Below are 20,742 nucleotides of genomic sequence, written 5' to 3' on the forward strand. Positions count from 1 at the left end.
ACTAATGACTGTGTTGTACATTATCTGTTTTATATTCTGGTTTTAAATTTTATATTCTGTACATGTATGTATTGTGATGTTTTATGTGGGGTATATAATGTATGTTATTTTATTTGTTTACCTGCCCAGGGACAGCAGATGTAAACTAGCTATTAGCTAATTCTGGCGCAATTACTTTTAATTGTGCATTGTCCCTGTAAAAATAAACAATAAATGAAATGAAATGAAAAGAAAATATTTTAGTCCTTTTTATTATAAATCTACACTTTCACTTTCTTCTTTTGTTTTGGTCAATTCACATTCTTCATGCATATCATTACCTACTGGGCAGGAAGGAAAATGTATGCTAAAAAAAGGACTTAAATATTGATCTCTTTCTTACCTACACCCATCATATCACTTCAGAAGACATGGATGTAACCACTGAAGTACTTTCGTGCTGCCTTTTATGTCCTTTTTGGAGCTTCAAAGTTCTGGTCACCATTCCCTAGAATTGTATGGACCTACAGAGCTGAAATATTCTTCTAAAAATCTGAATTTGTATTTTCTGCAGAAGAAAGACATACACATCTGGGACGGACATGCAACAAGCCGAAAACTGTCTCTGAATGACTAATTACCGAATTATTAACTTAAATTAATAAAAACATTTTGGTGAACTATTACTATAATTCAAAGATATGTTCTTTGTTATTGTACAGCATGTGCTCTAACACAATATGTCTTTGTTTTAAAGATGTTTGTATTTTTGCACTGGAGAACAAGATAGAAACAGATGATGTTTTTTGTGGGAGATGCCTCTTGGGACCACACGCACATTTAAACGCTCCATCTCCTCCGTTTGAGTGTATCACTTCTTTGACCTGACGACTCCATCACATGAGCTATTATTAGGTCATGTCATGTGCAGTATAAGAGAAAGTGGTTAAGTCAGCAGCTAGGTGGTTGCTAAGGTTTCCTGATTGGATTTCAGAAATGTGCTGTACAGTTGCTAGGGTGTTTTGGATGCTTTCTAGGTGGTTGTTTACTGACCCAGGTCAAAAACGCAGAATGATGTTCTGGTATGTATGGCTCAATGTTAGTCTATGGGATTTTATGCCTGCTTTATCATCCACTAGGTGAAAATTGTCAGTGTGACTGCTTTTTTCCCCTCCTTAGCAAACGGCACTAGCAAACAAGAGTAGGCAACGTAAAAGCTCCCTGCTTGTCTCAGGAGTCGTTGTGGCACATATGCAAGTTTGTTCGCTGTATCTGAACACAACGTTCTTTGTTGTCAACGTTCTTTACACTTACATTCACATTTATGCATTTGGCAGACACTTTTATCCAAAGCGACTTACAGTGCACTTATTACAGGGACAGCCCCCCCGGAGCAACCTGGAGTTAAGTGCCTTTCTCAAGGACACAATGGTGGTGGCTGTGGGGTCGAACCAGCAACCTCCTGATTACCAGTTATGTGCTTTAGCACACTACGCCGCCACCACCACTTCCACTTACATGGTACTCGTGAGGCCAAATGGCCAAATAACTCCTCTCCTATAATGAAGGTTGTAAATCGTTCTGTTAGCACCAAAACACACAAAATCAGTTTCTGACCTGAGTTATGAAAACTTGGCATTGCATTGTATGTAATCGGGATGTTGGGATTGAGGAGTCTCGGGTGTGTGACTTGTTTGAAATTTTGGCTCTGAGCATCTCTAGATTAGTTGGAATGTGAGGGTCAATTGAATCCAACCAGGATTCATCATACTGACGTGATCTCCATGTGTGTCTCGTGAGCTTTCGATCAGTAAACGGACCCATGTAGTCCCCGTTTTCTCTGTAGCAATGGCGTTTCTGTTCCCGAGGATGAGTGGATGGGTGTGAGGGAGGTGTGGGAGGGGGTTTAACCACAGATATTTAAAACCTGATATCTCCACTGCAGTCAGCTTGACCCGTATAACTTAGCCACTGTAATTTGGGTCAGCCGTACAGTGTTGCTAATGACACAGTGAAAGTATGCCAAAACATGATATTTCACGAGATATGAGCACAAAGCGATCATCGGTGTTCCACAGCTGCTTTCGGGTCCTTGACTAACATTTAACAGGCGAGTAAGGGCAGCCAGTTGACTTTCTGGTGCCCCCCCTAGGGTAAGTTGGTGCCCCCCTAGGGAGTTGGTGCTCATAGGGAGCGGCAGTACTGTAGCACATGAACTAATGTTAACAAGTCAAACTTTTCATTTTAAAATGATGTTAGTATATGTTGAAATTAGTATTAACTAATGATTAATAAATGGTGTACATGTATTTTTCATTGTTAGTTTATGTTAACTAATGTTGTTAACTACTGTTAACCAGTTTAATCTTATTTTAAAGTGTTACCAGTTAAATAATCAGACATTTATGTAAACAATGTTGACGTTTTCTCTCCTCAGGTAGTTTACTTTTAGTCAGGTGTGGCTTTGGTCATGAATATTATTGTGTCATGTGACATTCGTGGTGGACGTTAGTAGGTGAGTGCTAGTCATAGTGAAGTTACCTTTTACTGCCTGTAGTTCATTCGGCCCACCACCAAATCCAACCTGATCTCATGAGAATGACGTCGCTCATTACTTGCATCGCCATAGTTCTAAGGTGAAATGTCCACAGTGTGGCGCTAAAAGCGAGTTAAATGTTCTCCCAAACAGATTTGAGTTAAAAAAAAAATTATAATTACCCCCACCCAATTCCTTGGAGTGCCCAATTCCGACGAATCTCAGTTGCCTCCGCGTCTGAGACCGTCAATCCGCGCGTCTTATCACGTGACTTGTTGAGCATGTTACCTCGGAGACCTAGTGCGTGTGGAGGCTTCACGCTATTCTCCGCGGCATCCACACATGACTCCCCACGTGCCCCACCGAGAGCGAGAACCACATTATAGCGACCACGAGGAGGTCACCCCATGTGACTCTACCCTCCCTAGCAACCGGGCCAATTGGTTGCTTAGGAACCCTGACTGGGGTCACACAGCGTCTTTACTTACTGAGCTACCCAGGCCCCCTCCCATGCATTTTTTCAAGCGAAACCCACATAGTCCAAATGTTGGATTTGTATAAAGTATTCTTCACGTTTTGTTACTTTGGGCTGATTGAGCGACCATCCAACCAATCACAGGTGAGTTTCATGAGCCGAAACAACCCTTACATAATAGCCTGTCAGTCTAATCAACGCAGCTCCGTTCATCTCTACAAAGTTGCTTTCAACAATGCTCATTTTTCCATGTTGTTTATCGGCATTGATGTTGATCTAAAGTAATAATCTATAGATGAGGAACACACAAATGACTAGATATGTGTTCAATATATAAAGCTGTTTTTAATATCAGCTCCTGTTTTTTACTTCTATGTTGGCGTGCAGTCGACACACTGTCCGATTTAAGTTAGATCAGCTCTGTTAGAACAGATACTGTATGTAGACACACTTTTTATACATGAAAACGTACATAATTGAAACTCCTAATTTTTATAAGACTATTATTATTATCTTTTTGATAAAGTCATGCTCAGCAGTTCACAAACTGTAGGGAAATTATAGATTTGCTTTGTTCTTATAATGCTTAAAACCTCTAAAGTCTCTTTGTAGGTCTGTAGACATACAAATATTCAAGGATTAAAATGTTCTTTTGATCGTTGATTCAGTGACTCATTTGTCTCCACCTTCTGGCATCACCAGAAATGGGCACTGAACAAATCGTTAAATGGATCTGAACTAATTTTGGTGAACGTAGTCAAAACACTCGAGCCACAAGGATGCATTTAAATCCCACAATTCACAAGCACAGTGTAAAAAATACAATTGTGCACATGCTCAGTCCTTTAGTGTCATGTGTAAAACTGAAGCAAGTGCTCCCTTTATTTTTGCAGCTAATATAGCAAAAGTTTGCAATTCATTTGCAATACATGAATCTTTAAAATACCACAAATATAAGCATATAATACTTGTATATTAATATAACACTCATCTCATACTTGTATATTAATATATAAAGTAATGTATGAATATTGCACTGTAAGTGTCGGGTCTGTGCAAGCCACCTACTGACAGCTGTGTCCCCCCACTTTTAAAATGACTGCTACGCCCCTGTCTTGCCCTGACTGATATTGCTAGTTTTGTTACCGTAAACAATCTATGTTGTTGGTGTTTTGTTGTGTCTAGAAGTTTGTAGTAAATTACATCTCTGCAGGGAATCAACACCTGCAGTCTTTTGTTTTTGTGGGTGGATTCACGGATGGCTTTTTTCCCCCGAAGAATCTCACTTCTTATCCGTCCTCTCTGTATTTATTCTCTCAGATTGATATTTCATCTCACAGCAGCAGTTTAGCATAACTCGACCTCTCGTTCTTTCTCCTCATGTTATTTTCCTCCACCATTCACATGTGCTAAGCACACTCTGTATACCCGTTATGCATAAAGCGCCTCAAGAATGTCTTTAAAATCTGCTTCAACCTACAGCGTGAATTTAAAAGGTCCTATGTGGGCAATTTGGACCTAGCGGAGGCCATATAAGCCTCAGTGGGTTGTAGAGACCTCTCTTGCTTTCTGTGTTGGTCTTGCTTAACGGCAAGATGTCAGTCCTCTTGAAGAGTGATGCAGTTGTGTTAGGCTAAAGTCCCGCTGATGAGTCCGAGAGATCGATCGCTAATTACTGACCGTGTGGAAATGTGCTGCAAATGTTTGACATGTTTGAGGAGGGTCATGTGAATCTCCACATCATGTGTTTGGAGTTAACACCTTAAAATAAGCTGCAGAATCAGATTTGTATGTGTAGACTGACCGCTAAACCTGGCTGCTGGTAAAAAAGATTGTAACCTTGAACTTTAAGAGGCATCTCGACACCTCTTATGTGAGCCGTGTCGCTCATGTGAAGGGGGATGGATGTTTACCTTGTAACAGAAGTAAACATGTCAACGGTGTACATCTGTGGTATTCTGAGTGCCCGTCTTGCTTTTCACAACTGTTTGCAGGTCAGTTGGACTAAAGTGAGCTCATTTGCAAAACTAGGTGAGCTGCCTACCAATATTATTCTGCCTTTTGAAGATGCCTTGTTTTGGTCACAATGTTAGTCAACAGCATCCCAACTGCAATCTCTGGTTCCCAGAACATTCTGGGAATGCTAGGATTTGGTTCCCAGAAAAACCAGAAGGACATGTACGCAGATGCATGTGCTTGGTCACCTGATTGCCAACGCGCGGCACAGTGGAACATGCTTAACATGCATTTACAGTGGTGGTAACAAACCTCAGTATGGGGCATAGAGTCTCCCTCAAAAGCCTGTGCCATTACACTGTATGTGTTACTCTCAAAGTAAGTTCTTATAAATGTATTGATTAAATGTATTGAAAAAACTCCCCGTAGAAGCGGACATTTCACACTAATCTCGCTATATCGCCCCTTGTGGCAACGTTGAGAATGCATCTTGTAGTTTCATTGGGTCATGTAGTGGTCGACTGGTATGGGTTTTTCAATGGTCGATGCTGATACTGATATCTAGAGAGCAGGATGGCCATTGGCCAGTATAAAAGCAGCCAATCAGATGTACACAAAATGAAAGTAAATATCATATGAAATTGTAATAGCTGGGTTTTTCAATGGCCAATCAGGTGATTCTCGCTCGTCTCCTTCTAAAACAGGACAATTACTTTCTTTCGTCATACATAACGTACTCTTTCCGCTTCAAACAATGCTTTGGGACTCTATGGGTTAGGTTCAGATATGCGGTTTGGGTAAGGGCATAATTTAAGAACCATGAGCACAACATCAGACGTGCAGACCTTTGGCTTACTTCCACAGTAAACATCTGGAGATTTGCACTTCAACAAATCATACAATTTCTTTTGAACAACCTTGTGTTATTTCATATGAATTAGCCACCTTGTACAAATTCTGAAGACTTTGGGTTTTCAAACTTATCGATGCTAAGGACCCCCAAATATGAAGGTATCCTTGTGAGGGACCTGCCTTTCTAAAAACATAATGGCAGCTTTTAGATTTGCATGTACTGTATAAAAAACTATTTTACTGTGTGAGGAAAAATAGTGTGATATTATAAAGATAACATGTTAGCAAAATTGAACGTTCTCTAGGCCTTTGTCATTGTACTAAAGCCAAAAGATATGATTACATTTTATCTGTATAATATTTTCTCCAAAAGATACAGTGCATCTCATTTTCAATATTAAATTTTGGTCAAATGTTTTACATTTTGCTCGAGTGGCCACTAATCGCAGGGTTGGCGGTTCGATTCCCGGCCCACACGACTCCACATGCCGAAGTGTCCTTGGACAAGACACTGAACCGCAAGTTGCTCCCAATGGCAGGCTAGCGCCTTGCATGGCAGCTCTGCCATCATTGGTGTGTGAATGTGTGCATGAATGGGTGAATGTGTCACAGTGTAAAGTGCTTTGAATACCGCCATGTTTAAAAAGGCGCTATATACAGGTAAGTGCAGACCATTTACAGTCATGATTAATCGCAAGATTTCCAAGCAATCTTTAGAAAGCAGAATGAAACCGTAATAATGTTAAATCTAAATTTTTAGGCCCCCTGGAGGTCTCCGGACTGAAAACCCCCGATATAGCCTAAAAATCTTTTTAATAAACAAATGCGAGTATTGACGCTGACTACCACACCTGGAGTCGTGAGTTTGAATCCAGGGCGTGCTGAATGACTCCAGTCCGGTCTCCTAAGCAACCAAATTGGCCCGGTTGCTAGGGAGGGTAGAGTCACATGGGGTAACCTCCTCGTGGTCATTATAATGTGGTTCTCACTCTCAGTGGGGCGAATGATGAGTTGTGCATGCGTGCAGCGGAGAATAGCCTGAAGCCTCCACACGTGCTACTTCTCCACGGTAACACGCTCAAGTCACGTGATGAGTCACTACGCCACCACGAGGACTTAGAGCTCATTGGGAATTGGGCATTCCAGATTAGGGAGAAAAGGGAAGAAAAAAATGTTATGAAATAAAAATAACCAAATGCTTGTTTTGATCAAATGGAAAGATATTCAACTATTTTGACATAATTGGTATTGACCAATAATCACGGAGATCTGACCGATTTAAAGTTTAAATGTTGATTGCAAAACCCTCTGAATGTCTCGTCAATGGATGGTGCACCCTTTCTGTTTTCAAATATATTTAATGAATCGTGAGTCATTATTGTACATGTCAACCAGTACATATCATAAAATTCCCGATTCGGCCCCATGAGATGTTGTTATGTGACAGTCTTTGCACGGGTTAGGAGAATATTACACCCTCACTTCCCCTCTGTCACCTAAAAGGTCATTATCTTTACATAAATACCTGATTTACATTTATTGATCCCATCACATTCAAACTGTCTCTTCTCATCGCATCACGTTCCTCATTACCTCTGAAACAGCACAGTCGATTTGGGAACTGCATTTGAATTCTACAGTGTTGCAGGGGGGGGTTGTGTCTCCTGGATGGTAGTTTTCCTCTCTGTGTGCAACGGTGTCGCCTGACACACTGCCGAGAACATTTTCCACAGTGCTGCAGTGGAAATGAATCCAGTGCCACTCACTCCAGGCCCCACTTACCTTCTCGCATGACAGGGCGGTTTTGGTGCAGAGGGTAGATTTGCCAAACCCCCTGAGGGGAAACGACAAACACTTTCAAATGAAACTCGAGATGTAGTGTTGTGATGCAGATGTTTTTGACTGTAGCTGATTCTGCAGTTACTGGCTAATGTGGCCGTTTATTGGCTTTGCTAATAAGTATAGGCGTATAGCTCTCAATGCTAATATGTGGAAAGTCAAGGCTGTGGTTGAAGTGATGGTTGCTGAAATATGGGCAGCAGGGATATTGTTTCTCAATCTTGCGCTGCGCTCTGACTGTAAATGATGCATGGGAAAGGACGCCTCGGGCTGGGAGCATTAGCATTAGCATTAGCACGGTGTCTTCCTGCATTCACAATGAGAACTGAAAGAGCTTCTCGTTAATATACACATGTGACAGTGCAGCTGGTTTAACAAACATCATCTGATCCAAAGTAAATAATTTCCAGGAAAATCATTAGCTACATAAATTTGCCATATTTAAAAGTTATTAAATATTAGATCAAATGACCTCGAAATCAAACTTTAGACTTTACACACAAAGATCTCATGGAAAAGGAATATTTTGCAGTGTTTAGTGACTAACAAGTGTTCAGAAAAGTCATATGGTTGTTTTTGATGCTATTTAGTGTTTTGGGAAATAAAATCAAAGGAGCCTATTACCCCAGGGAGCCTTTAACCACATCTCTCTCTCTCTCTCTCGCTCTCGCTCTCTCGCTCTCTCACACACTCACACTCTCTCTCACACACTCACACTCGCTCTCTCTCGCTCTCTCTCTCACACTCTCTCTCTCACACTCTCTCTCACTCTCTCTCTCTCTCTCTCTCACACACTCTCTCACACTCTCTCTCTCTCTCTCACACACTCTCTCTCTCTCTCACACTCTCTCTCTCTCTCTCTCTCTCTCTCTCTCTCTCTCTCACACAGTCACACTCTCTCACACACACACTATCTCGCTCTCTCTCTCTCTCACTCACTCAAATGTATATTTTAATGAAAACCATTTGAATATGTCATGATGTGCCTTTTTCGTCTCTTCTTTGTTGATGATTAACAGAAGAAAACCCTTTATAAACCTCAAGAAACATTTTCCTCTGTAATTTCAGCTGGTTAAGTTGAGAGGCAGGTTTGTCTAAAAGTTGTTGGGACCTTGTCCAACATAGACCGTTTTGGTCAACCTGGTTAGAGCTTGTTAGCTAATCTGCTGGGAACCTGGTTGAGCTGAAATTTTGCATTATAGATTAACTGCTAAGAGGTAGAATACGGTATTTCCATTTCTAATGCTGAGAACGTTGGTTAGCCTAGCTTATCGGGCTTAGCAGTTAGCACGCTTACTGAAAACGTAAAGAGAAAGAGATTGTTTAAACTGACCAGTTCTTGTTTCGTTATGTCTTTGAAAGACCGAAACTGACATACGGTATATGCTCATGTTTAGGATTACAGTGCAATAGATTAACAAATAGCGAATTTCGGGGAGATGGGGTTGGATTGATACGACACCAGCTGTAAAGTCTAGTCATTTCTATGCATGAGTATAGATTAAGGATTAAGTAACTAATCAGATGCTAGATTAGACCATTGCCCTGAAGGCCCAGAAGTGGCACCTAGTAGTCCTTGTCAGCTGTTTCAAACACTTCACTCACTGAATGGAGCTGATAGTATTTGTGTTTTTCAGCTTCTCACATGATAAACAAGCATGCCGTAGCCAAAGATTGCTTTCCAAAACAATCCAGAGCCCGAGTTCTGATGGCGCTGCTTTTGGAGGGAAACCACAGCGTCACTTATCGACACGCAGCCTGATTGATTGTCCAGTTTTACTCTGTTTGTTTTTGTTATGCACTTCAGGAAATGCTTGTTTCCCTTCCCTTTTTTGCCTAGTTTCAGAAACTTTTGAAGCATAAACAGCCGTGTGGAATAATCAGGAGACTTGAGACCACACTAACACAATGTCGGCTCTGTTTGACCAGTTTGACCATTCAGCGGAGTCCATTGTGTTGGGTTTTATTACATATTTCAGTCCTGTTAAGAGGTTTATTAAGTGCGACTGCCGTGCACACTAATACGATGAGTTTTCTTTCCTATACTCAAACGTGCTGTGTTTATAGCCAAGCTGTTCAGATTTAATCTCTGAAAGTCTCCTTCTAATCCCTCCAAACATGTTAATTCTGCTGTTTGTTCGGAGCCAAACTGAAGAATATGAGCTTATAGTCAAATATTAGCACGCAAATAATAAGGAATGTTCTGGAGAGGTGCTTCAAACGATGTTTGCGACGCATATAAAGGGATAAAAAATGAAAAGCATGTCATTGTTACTCATTAATGCTCCAAACCCTTATGACAATGTAAATGGGAAATGGTCTGCACTTATAACTTTAACGGTATTCAAAGCGCTTTACACTGTGACCCATTCACACACACATTCATACACCAATGATGGCAGAGCTGCCATGCAAGGTGCTAGCCTGCCATTGGGAGCAACTTGGGGTTGAGTGTCTTGCCCAAGGGCACTACGGCATGTGGAGTCTTGTGGGCCGGGAATCGAACCACCAACCCTGGGATTAGTGGCCGACCCGCTCTACCACCATTAACATACAATACACTCACAGTTTGCGCACATGCACCCACAGATAGCACAAACACTCACACCCATGCCCACTTGTGCTTTGGGAATCTCACAAAAAAGATGTTGTGCATGGTCGCTGCACGTTGCACTGTGCTTAGCGCAGTCACAGAAGTTGAACCCTTAATGAGCTGATGTTGATTGAAAAGTTTCAGAGGTAGATCAGTTTTTACATTTCAGTGAAAGACTATAAAAGCAAGCAATTTTTTGAAGAATTGTTAAATAAATAGTATTTGCTTTTCAATAATACACTCTCTCTGTCTCTCTTTCAGATTGATCGGTCACTCCATGGGGATTCTCGGGTTCGTTCCGTCTGGTTTCTCCCGCCCTCCACCCCTCGGCCTGCCCTCCCCCCTCTACAACACCGCCTCCATACAAATCATGAAACTGGTATTAACTGAATGGCAAATGATATGGATTTTTACTATTTCCAGTAGACAGTAAACATACCAAACTCATCCACACACACACATCCACACACACATCACACACACACACACACACACACACACACACACACACACACACACACACACATTTACATACATACACACATCAAATGTATTGACCTCACCACCAAATATCCTGACACGGCTCGATCCCGGGCTTCTGGAAGTGTACTTCGACACTTTGCACATTTTGGAATGTTTGCCAAGCCTTGATCGTGATCCACGGTGTCTAAGGTAACCGAGCTGGATTGACACCAGGAGTGCTGCTGTTGGCTTTATTCTTCGTAGATTTCTTTTTTCGCGTGTTTGATTCGTGTGATCGCCACTCTGAGTGCATGCCGACGACAACGATGGCGCCCCAGAACACTGAGGCCGACGCTGTGCAGATGCAGGCCGTTGTGGCGGTGCCTGCAGGTAAACAGGGCAGAGCAGGAGGCGGGGCCAATGGGGGGGGTGGAGCTGGAGGGCCAGATTTGGAGAGTCAGGAGGAGTCGGTCAGCGAGGGCTCTATAGATCGCATCCCGCTACGCCAGTGGATCATGCACGGCGCCGTAATGTTTGGCCGGGAGTTCTGCTATGCCATGGAGACGGCGCTAGTCACACCTGTACTGCTGCAAATAGGTAAGACGGCTCTCGCCTAAACAATTGTACCTGCGCATTTAGATAATAATAAAATAACAAATTAAAACATTTTACATATGACACAGCCTTATTTAGAAAACCAAAAATGGTTTTCAGTTGCGCAGTGGTCAGTAGAGCTCATCAGAATGATTCTGGAAGTAAAATCCCATTTATTTTTCCCATTAGTTAAATGGATTTTTAATAATAAATGACATTTACATTTATGCATTTGGCAGACGCTTTCCACAATCCCTCCGGAGCAACCTGGAGTTAAGTGCCTTACTCAAGGACACAATGGTGGTGGCTGTGGGGATCGAACCAGCAACCTTCTGATTAACAGTTATGTGCTTTAGCCCACTACACCACCACCACTCTGAATTACAAATTACAAACCTTCAAAGAAAGACCTACCATGAGTTTCGAAGTTGTTAATCAATGATTTATGTTTTACGATGATTTTATTCTTCAAATCAACGTTTTTAATGTTGTGATTCACCTCAGAGGTTGATGGTTTGCTTGATGGCTTTCTTATATAGAATTTTATGAAGTCCCTATAGAAAAAATCTATGGGAACGCTACTTCCGGAAACAAGTGGGTGGGCATGGGTGGGCATATACAGCACATATATTACAAAAGTCTTTGGAATACTTGTGATTGGTCAGATATTTGTGTGTAATAAGCGCTAAACCGTTTTTTTTTTTTCAGGTAACTGATTTACTGAATAGCGGTACTAGTTTCATGTCCTTCATTATTATACTGGTTGCTGTTGTGTAGCCGTTGGCATGTGGTTAAAAAGATCTGCTCCATCTGTAGGGTCATACTGGCGTCTGTCATCGAACGACACACAGTCTGTGATTTTCAATACTGGAGAAGTCATAGAAATATTAGAATAATGGAAAATTGTCTTGCAAAGATATGAAAATGTCTAGTTGGGCAATTCTCTGGAATCTCTTGAAGTGTGGCAGCGAGGATTTCTATATAAAAATCAATATGACACAAAATATATATTATACAATAAATATAACACAAGAGATATACATGTGTTGCATCTTGCACATAAAGATTACAAAGGATTTAATGTTTTATTTGAGATTTTTTGAAATAATTTTCTAGTTAGTTTCTCATTACCGCAACACTTTTAACTTAAAAATTAGGACTATTAAATGTAGTATTTTCTTTTATAATTTTTTTATGTATGTTGTGCCCAAGACCCAATAGTAGACAAAATAATTTATTTACCGTTCCAAACATCACTATCTGGATAATGGAATAAAAATGTAAAAAAAACATTGTCCATCATGAATTTTCTCTCCAGAATACTCCAGAAAATGTATGTCTTGATTTTACTATTTACGATGATTTTAGATTTTCCAAAAGAAAAGAAAGATTTGGTTATGAATTGCTCTTTGTGAGTTCAATCTCTAAAAAAAGATCCTTGTCCAGTAGGGATGCACCGATCTGATACCTGGATCGGTATCGGCTCCGATACTGAAGCTTTTAGACGGATCGGGTATCGGTGCGACAAGTCATGTTCGTTACTGTAACGGTAAAAAAATTACTTAAAAGAACCATAAAAACACAATTAAAGTAGTTCATGTGACATTCAGTTCATTTTATTCAAAGCCACTTGAAGACGTGTGATAGCTGTGAATCACAAAAGGATGTTTAATAAGGAAATATATAAAATGCACGCACATCTTTAGTGCTTCAGTGAATGCTGTTCGCTGTCCTTTTCTGCATATTGCGGGCCTGTTGGTCGGCCGGGAAATGGGCCTAATGGGCCGTGATAAGCTAAAATGAGCCGTTGCGTTATGCAGAACGGACCACAAAACTATTCCATTCTGCATATCGCACCACCGTTTTGTGGTCCATTCTGCATAACGCGGTGGCTCATTTTAGCTTATCACGACCCATTAGGCCCATTTCCCGGCCAACCAACAGGCCCGCTTGGTTCTCCCGATTGCCAGTCCGCCCCTGCTCGCCCCCAAAGAGCGTCGGCCCACCAGGAATATGCCCGGTGTGCCAGATTACCAGTCCAACCCTGCACTGCAGTAACAAGATCAACAAGCCACGTGATAAGATGCGTCGATTGACTGTCTCAGAGTTAACTGCGAGTCACTACACCACCACAATGAGTTAGAGCGCATTGGGAATTGGGTGTGCCGAATTGGGGAGAAAAGGGGAGAAAAAAATCAATAAAATTTTATATATATATATATATCGGATGTCAATCAGACATTCAGCAGATGTCTTAAAGATGTTTATGATTTATGAATGTTTGTAAATCTGATCTTTCTAAGATGTTTAGCAGATACTAATTCAAATGCTATCTAAAACCGACATCTTGGAGATGTACGTGTGCTATCTGGGACGTTTCTTTTACTGTCCGACTACAAAGCACTTGAATGATGCATACGTCTCAGATGTCTTTAGATCTTTTCATCTGGAAAGCTTCGCATTTTAATTATCATCTGTTAAACATCTTAAAAAGATCTTGAGACAGTAGAGGAAAATACTGAAATGGCATAATTACATGTTACAAGCACATAAATGACCAGGCAAAATCATATTTACCAGTTGGAACCTCTTGAGTTGCCTGAGTAAAACGTAGTCACCAAGTTTTGATGTTGCAAGGGGCGTGTTGATATAAAAGGTACCAGAACTCTGCAGATGGAAGTGAATAATTCTGCAAAGTTATTTCAGTTTCAGGACTATAATTATGTATTGTTAATTTGTTAATGGCAAACATGGCAACCAAGCATAAATTATAAAGGTTGTGTGAAGAAGCTTTTGTTGTCATTCGGGGTTTTGTTCTGGCTTTGTCCACTTTTCATTTGAATGTGTGACATGCCAATATAATGACTGTTAAACTTGGATTTAGTAGCTTCCCAGATGCACTACCAGGCAACGGATATCAGTCACTCAGTGTTTAAACAGCACTTGCAGCCTTTACTGACATAGTTTGCAAATGTAGGTGAGGAATGTCAATGAGAAGACACACTGGGAGATCTGGGTAATGTTTGACTGGCTTTGGATTAGATGGATCCACCACATGCAACAGCACGCAGCGACGGTTCGTTTATATACGCAGGAAGCAGGAAATTACACGGACAACCTGGGTACGGTGCTCAACGTGACGACAGTCAAGACTAATTCAAATCTGGATAAGCAAAGACAAGGGATATGGACCTATATGTGCCCATTAGAAGTTCCAGTAAGAAATTTGAAGTATTTTGCAGCGGATGAGAGTTTTCCATGTGTAGCATTGTTTGTTAACCATGACAGAGAAAAGAGAAGATCGTAACAAAGGAAGAGAGAATGTTTGGTGCAGTGGTGGGAATTTGTGACTCAGCAGATTCTGAGTTTCTGAATAATGTGCACCCATTCACGTGACCCAGAATGCTTAGCTGGAGGGGGGGAAAATGGGAGCCATATTGTTTATTTAGCAAGTGGCATCTGGAATGTGTCAAATTTGAGTCATTTTGCTTTTCACAGCCTCTGGATTTCAGGCATTCTGAAATCAAACAAACTACAAGAGCTCCTAGGCCAAAAACAAACACCCTGTAAACACAACATTGTTTCTGTTGACGTCTGTGTGCATGGAAGCACACTACCAACAATGACACCAACAATCATCCAAGCGATTATCTAATCAGCCAGTCGTGTTGCAGCTGTGCAGTGCATAAAATCATGCAGATGCGGGTCAGGAGCTTCATTTAATGCTCACATCAACCATCAGAATAGGGATTAAAATGTGATCCCCGTTTCAGAGGGGTACAAATATGAGAACACACAGGCCAAATTCCCTTAGTCATCTATCACATTGGTTTAGACCAAAGAAAAATTTTCTGATGTGCCGCAAAAAGTTGTTGAGCTTCACAAAATGGAAAATGACTATAAATAAAAAAGCTAAAGCATTGAAAATACCCATTTACACCATCAGGACAATAATTAACCAGTTCCAATCAACTGGACATGTTACGAATCGGTCTGAAAGAGGACGTGTGTCTATATTGTCTCCATGTACGGTGAGGAGGATGGTTTGAGTGGTTTTGGCTCAGGTGGTAGAGCGGGTCGGCCAGTAATCGTCGTGTTGGTGGTTTGATTCCTTGTCCGCACAACTCCACATGCCAAAATGCCCTTGGGCAAAATACTGAACCCCAAGTTGCTCCCAATGGCAGGCTAGCAGCTTACATGGCAGCTCTGCCGTCATTGGTGTGTGAATGGGTGATTGGGACGCAGTGTAAAGCACTTTGGGAACCTCCTAAGGTTAAAAAGGCGCTATTTAAGTGCAGACCATTTACCATTTGAGTGGCCAAAAACTCTCCAAGGATCACAGCTGGAGAATTGCAGGAATAAGTTGGGCCTTGGGGTCAGAAAATCTCCAAACTACAATCAGACATCACTTAACTTCACAAGTGGTTTGGGAAGGGTTCAAGAGAATAAAGCCTCTGCTCTCTATTATAATTATAATCAATATTTGGTGTGAACACTTTTGCAAAATGGCACCAATTCTCCTAGTTACACCTGGACACAGTTTGTCTTGGTTGTTGGCAGATAGGATGTTCAAGCTTCTTGGAGAATTCACCACAGTTCTTCAGTATATTTCGGCTGTCTCAATTACTTCTATCTCTTTAAGTAATCTCATACTGACCCGATGTTCAGTGGGGGGCTCTGTGGGGAACATGATATCTGATGCAGGGCTCCCTGTTCTTCTATTCAAATTCTTTCTATTTGCCAAAGGAATGTTTTGGAGTATAAAATGTATATTTCCGATTGACACACTAAAGAAGATATGAATAACCATCTTAAGACAAATGTTTTTTGGAAACATCTTAAGTGCCTTTTTCAAGAAGTATGCAGTACATACGAAGTAGTATAATATGCAGTACACTTGTTTTCCACTCACAGATATAGCTCCTGACCTCTGTGAATTATAGTGTATACTGGATCATTGTGGCTGGTCCATGGAGGAACAGTAATCCTTCAAGTACGTGCACTAACATGTGTGCCATGCAAAGAGTGTTTGTGCTTTTTGACATGTGATTTTGCAGGTTTGTGAAATGAAGGCTATTGTCTCTTATAAATAGCAAAACAATGAAGCCTTTTGGGCTGTTCTGGTCCGTCTCTGGTGGATTGCCGTTTCTCGTGACTGCACAGATTTTCAGCGGTTTTGCATAAACAATGGCTAAAGCTCATTTAACGTTTGGTTTTATATATACTGTGACCTGTACCCTCTTTGTGCCCACAAAAGTAGGAAACATTCCTGAGATCCACCAGGAGCAGACAGTGACATTGTTTATTTTCCAAGAATCAAGACGAATGAGACGAGTCGTAAAGAGCACAGAGGAAGAGGGGCAGAGATGATAAACGTGTGTGTGTGTACACGTACAGTGAGAGAGAGAGAGAGAGAAAGAGAGAGAGAGAGTGTGTGTGTGTGTGTGTATGTATGTACGTGTGTGTGTGTGTGTATATACATGTAGTGTGTGTGTGTGTGTGTGTGTGTGTGTGTGTGTGTGAGTGTGTGTGTGTGTGTGTGTGTGTGTGAGTGTGTGTGAGTGTGTGTGTGTGAGCGTGTATTTATCACTTTGTAGGGACCAAATGTCCCCATAAGGATAGTAAAACCCGAATTTTTTGACCTTGTGGGGACATTTTGTCGGTCCCCATGAGGAAAACAGCTTATAAATCATACTAAATTATGTTTTTTGAAAATGTAAAAATGCAGAAAGTTTTCTGTGAGGGTTAGGTTTAGGGGTAGGGTTAGGTTTAGGGGATAGAATATAAAGTTTGTACAGTATAAAAACCATTATGTCTATGGAAAGTCCCCATAAAACATGGAAACACAACATGTGTGTGTGTGTGTGTGTGTGTGTGTGTGTGTGTGTGTGTGTGTATACATGTACTGTGTGTGTGTGAGAGAGAGAGAGAGAGAGAGAGAGATGTGTGTGTGTGTGTGTATGTGTATACACGTACAGTGTGTGTGTGTGTGTGTGTATGTGTATACATGTACTGTGTGTGTGAGAGAGAGAGAGAGAGAGTGTGTTTGTGTGTGGGTGTGTGGGTGTGTCCTGGTTTCGATAGATAAACATGCATGTTATCTAGCTAGTTTGGGCACTAATTTCCCCCAGAAGTTGGAGAAACCTGTGAAACCTCTCTTGGAGGATGTCTGTGTATGTTATTGATTGGGAAAATGATTCCTAAAGTCAGTCATGTTTTTCTGATGTGGTTTGGCACAGTAATGATAATTATATAAAAACAACAGAAGTCTACGGTGTGTCCTTGTGTGTTGTAGTGAACGTTCACTGCTGTGCTGAGTTAAGACTTCTGTACATATCATACTGCTGCAGTGTTACGTAACAGAGCGTGTGTGTGTGTGTGTGTGTGTGTGTGTGTGTGTGTGTGTGTGTGTGTGTGTGTGTGTGTGTGTGTGTGTGTGTGTGTGTGTGTGTGTGTGTGTGTGTGTGTGTGTGTGTGTGTGTTATAAACCTATGTGGTTTAAATATCCTTCTGGAGTAGATTACTGGCTAGGGGAAAAACAGACAGCCAATAATATCAGAGGTCATCTTCTGTAATCTAATGATTGAAACACGCACACACACCTCTGTGTTTTGATCTCCACTCAACTCTTACCTGTCTGTCTGTCTGTTCTTGATTGCGTTGTTTAATTTAGTTAGTAATTAGGTGTAGAGACCAGCTTGTCAATGCTGGAAGACCAGCTTAAACCAGCTCAGACCATCAAACCATCTTTGGCTGCATTAATTTGTATTTGCAGGGACATTTTGTAGGAAAAAGTCCCACATCCAAATATTTATCTGTGAGAGTTTGTATTTGTCACTTGAACATGGAGATTTGTTCACAGACAGCAGTGTTAGACCGTCTGGTATTTGCTCAAGGGCACAATGCCGATCGTCTGAGTAAACTGTACTTTGGATTGAAAATGTAAAGTCTCTGTTAGCTGTCAGAATTGCTCATCTAAACCAGATCCAAACAGCACACCTCCATTCAACTCTCTCTCTCTTTCTCCTTTGAATAATTTATGGTGTTCGGCTACAGCAAGACAAGGGGTTATTCCGGACACACGCTGGAATAGAAAGGAAGATAAAACCGCTGTGTTAATATTTCATCTTTCCATCTGCTCAATTACTGGCGATTCAGAGGTAATATTCGGTTTCTCTGTCAGGCTCTCACACTCTTGATGGAGTAACTATTCTTATAGGAATATTCTGGGTTAATGCCAATTTAAGCTCAATCGACAGCATTTGTTGCATAATGTTGATAATCACAAAAAGGTATTTCAGTGAGACTCATATGGGGCTTTTCTACAGCACGGTACAACTCGACTCTGCTCGCTTTTTGGGGGTTTTCCACTGTGGATGGTACCTGGTACTTTTTTAGGACCAACTCGTCGAGGATCCTAGCGAGCCGAGCCGATACTAAATGTGACGTCAAAATCCTGCAGATCACTGATTGGTCCTCACTACCAGCGTCACTGGATTAGCGACATTGGAAATCAACCCGCTAGTTATCGCTAGCAACAGCGATTAGCAGTATCATTTGTTCACGAGACTTTCGAATTGTAAAAAGAAATGGCTGTACGCAAAACCAAGCCGTGGTCAATAAACGAGGTACAGATGTTCCTCTCGTTAGCGACAAACTAAACAACGCAAAGTCTCTCAGGAAGCACATGGCAACCACCGGACCTACCAACAGTGTAGGGAAAAGTAAAAAAATATAATTTTAAGTGACTACAGAACCATCAAGGAAAAGTGGAAGTGGTTCGACTAAATGGACGCTATCTAAACCGGCGAGCAATGGGAGGGAGAGTGCCCTGGACTGGTGTTGATCCATGATGGAGGATGGTACTTTTTGTTACGTTAACTCGATACTCTGCTTGAAAGCTTCACTTTATTTAGTTGACCAGCTACTGGAAGCTTCTAAAACAACCAGACCAATTTAACTGTTACACTTGTGTAAAATCACCATCAACAACTGCTTTATTCAGCACAATGAGCTAGTAGCTATCAGCTAGCGGTCGTGTTATTGTTTATTGTTTTGTGTCACGTTTAAGATGATGTCACTGCGGTAGAGGCGGCGCAACTATGACAGCCCATAATCCCACCCATGTTGAGGTGGCACTAAACTGCAGTGGAAATGCAAGCTCCACTGTACCCAAAGTTGCTCCCAATGGCAGGCACCTACCTTGCATAGCAGCTCTGCCGCCATTGGTGTGTGAATGTGTGAATGGGACACCTCTAAGTTTAAAAAAGGCGCTAAATAAGTGCAGACCATTTTCCATTTCTCAGAAGTGCTCATTATAGCAGAATGGAAACTTTGCTAAATAAAACCTTGGGTCATGGTTCCCAGAAATGGTGTAAATCCCACCAGTCAGATTGGAGCTTGTCGGTTTGAGAAAGCTCTTGCCATTTTTGTGTGCAGAATGCAATCTGCTGGTCTTTGAACAGTCCATTGGAGTTCCTTCTGAAACTTGTAAAAAGATTACAGTCGTCCCAATAATCCTGAATGATCCTCACTCTTCCAAACCTCAGTTCTGCACTCAGTGTTGCTCAACATATGGAGGAATGCACCTGACACACTGAAAGAGGGCCTGAGAGCGGCACAGAGCAGCTGTTTCCTGTCATTGCTTTGCATTATGTCCCATTTCTAGACGGCTTGACCATCGTGACCTTCCTCTTCCTTTCATTCGCACTCCAGATTTCTCCGTTTTCTCACTCACTTCTCAAGGGTGGCAGTGAATGGTGTCGTGGTTTCCTTTATCTGAGCAGTAAAAGACTTGGTGACTTTTCCTCCATTTGCCATCTGAACATACAAAGAAAGATTGGGTTTGATTCGATGAGTCTAAATGATCATAAACAAAAGCAAATCCTTTAGTATTTGTGGTCAAAGTTTACCAACCATTGAAAATGAATGGGAAAGACCAAAAAAACATGCTAAATTTGACCACTGTTTTATGATTAAAATGTTGTACCGACCAACATTAATTTCCAAGCAGTGTTGCCAACTATTTTCAATGGAAAGTAGCTAAAGCCTGCTCGAAAAGTAGCTAAATGTCGCCAGATGACGTCATGCGTCATTAGCATATTAATGACGTCATCGCGTCGTATTTGCATTCTGCTTAATTTGTCGGTACTGTAGCCTACTTCAGTTTATAATAACGGTTATCTCCCCTAAACCGTGCTCATACTGTTTTTATATAAGTATATAGCCGAATGTCCAGTAAAACGGTTCTCAATTACATATTTTCTGTTAGACAACGGAACGGAACGGAACTTGGCTAACGTTACATGTTTATGAGTTTGAAGAAGGTTTATTGTTGTGTTTGGATAAGTAAAATGTATAGAGTCTGTAAATATACGATCTGAAGTCCGAGAGTTCAGAAACCGAACCGGAATGAACTAAAACTCTGATTAGTAGTGAATATAAGCGCATGCCAAG

At 41.3% G+C, this 20,742-nt stretch overlaps 1 protein-coding gene across 1 annotated transcript in view; it reads left to right on the plus strand.

The window, feature by feature from the left end:
* LOC127650410 (solute carrier family 45 member 4-like) overlaps positions 1–20,742 on the plus strand; it is a 52,533-nt gene that overhangs the window by 14,733 nt on the left and 17,058 nt on the right. The window contains exon 3 of the mRNA XM_052135839.1: positions 10,492–11,289. Coding sequence (XP_051991799.1) covers positions 11,004–11,289 — 286 coding nt within the window. The 5' untranslated portion in view covers positions 10,492–11,003. The remainder of the gene's footprint in view (positions 1–10,491; positions 11,290–20,742) is intronic.

This window comes from Xyrauchen texanus, chromosome 10 (genome assembly GCF_025860055.1).
Source record: "Xyrauchen texanus isolate HMW12.3.18 chromosome 10, RBS_HiC_50CHRs, whole genome shotgun sequence".
Classification (NCBI taxonomy): domain Eukaryota; kingdom Metazoa; phylum Chordata; class Actinopteri; order Cypriniformes; family Catostomidae; genus Xyrauchen; species Xyrauchen texanus.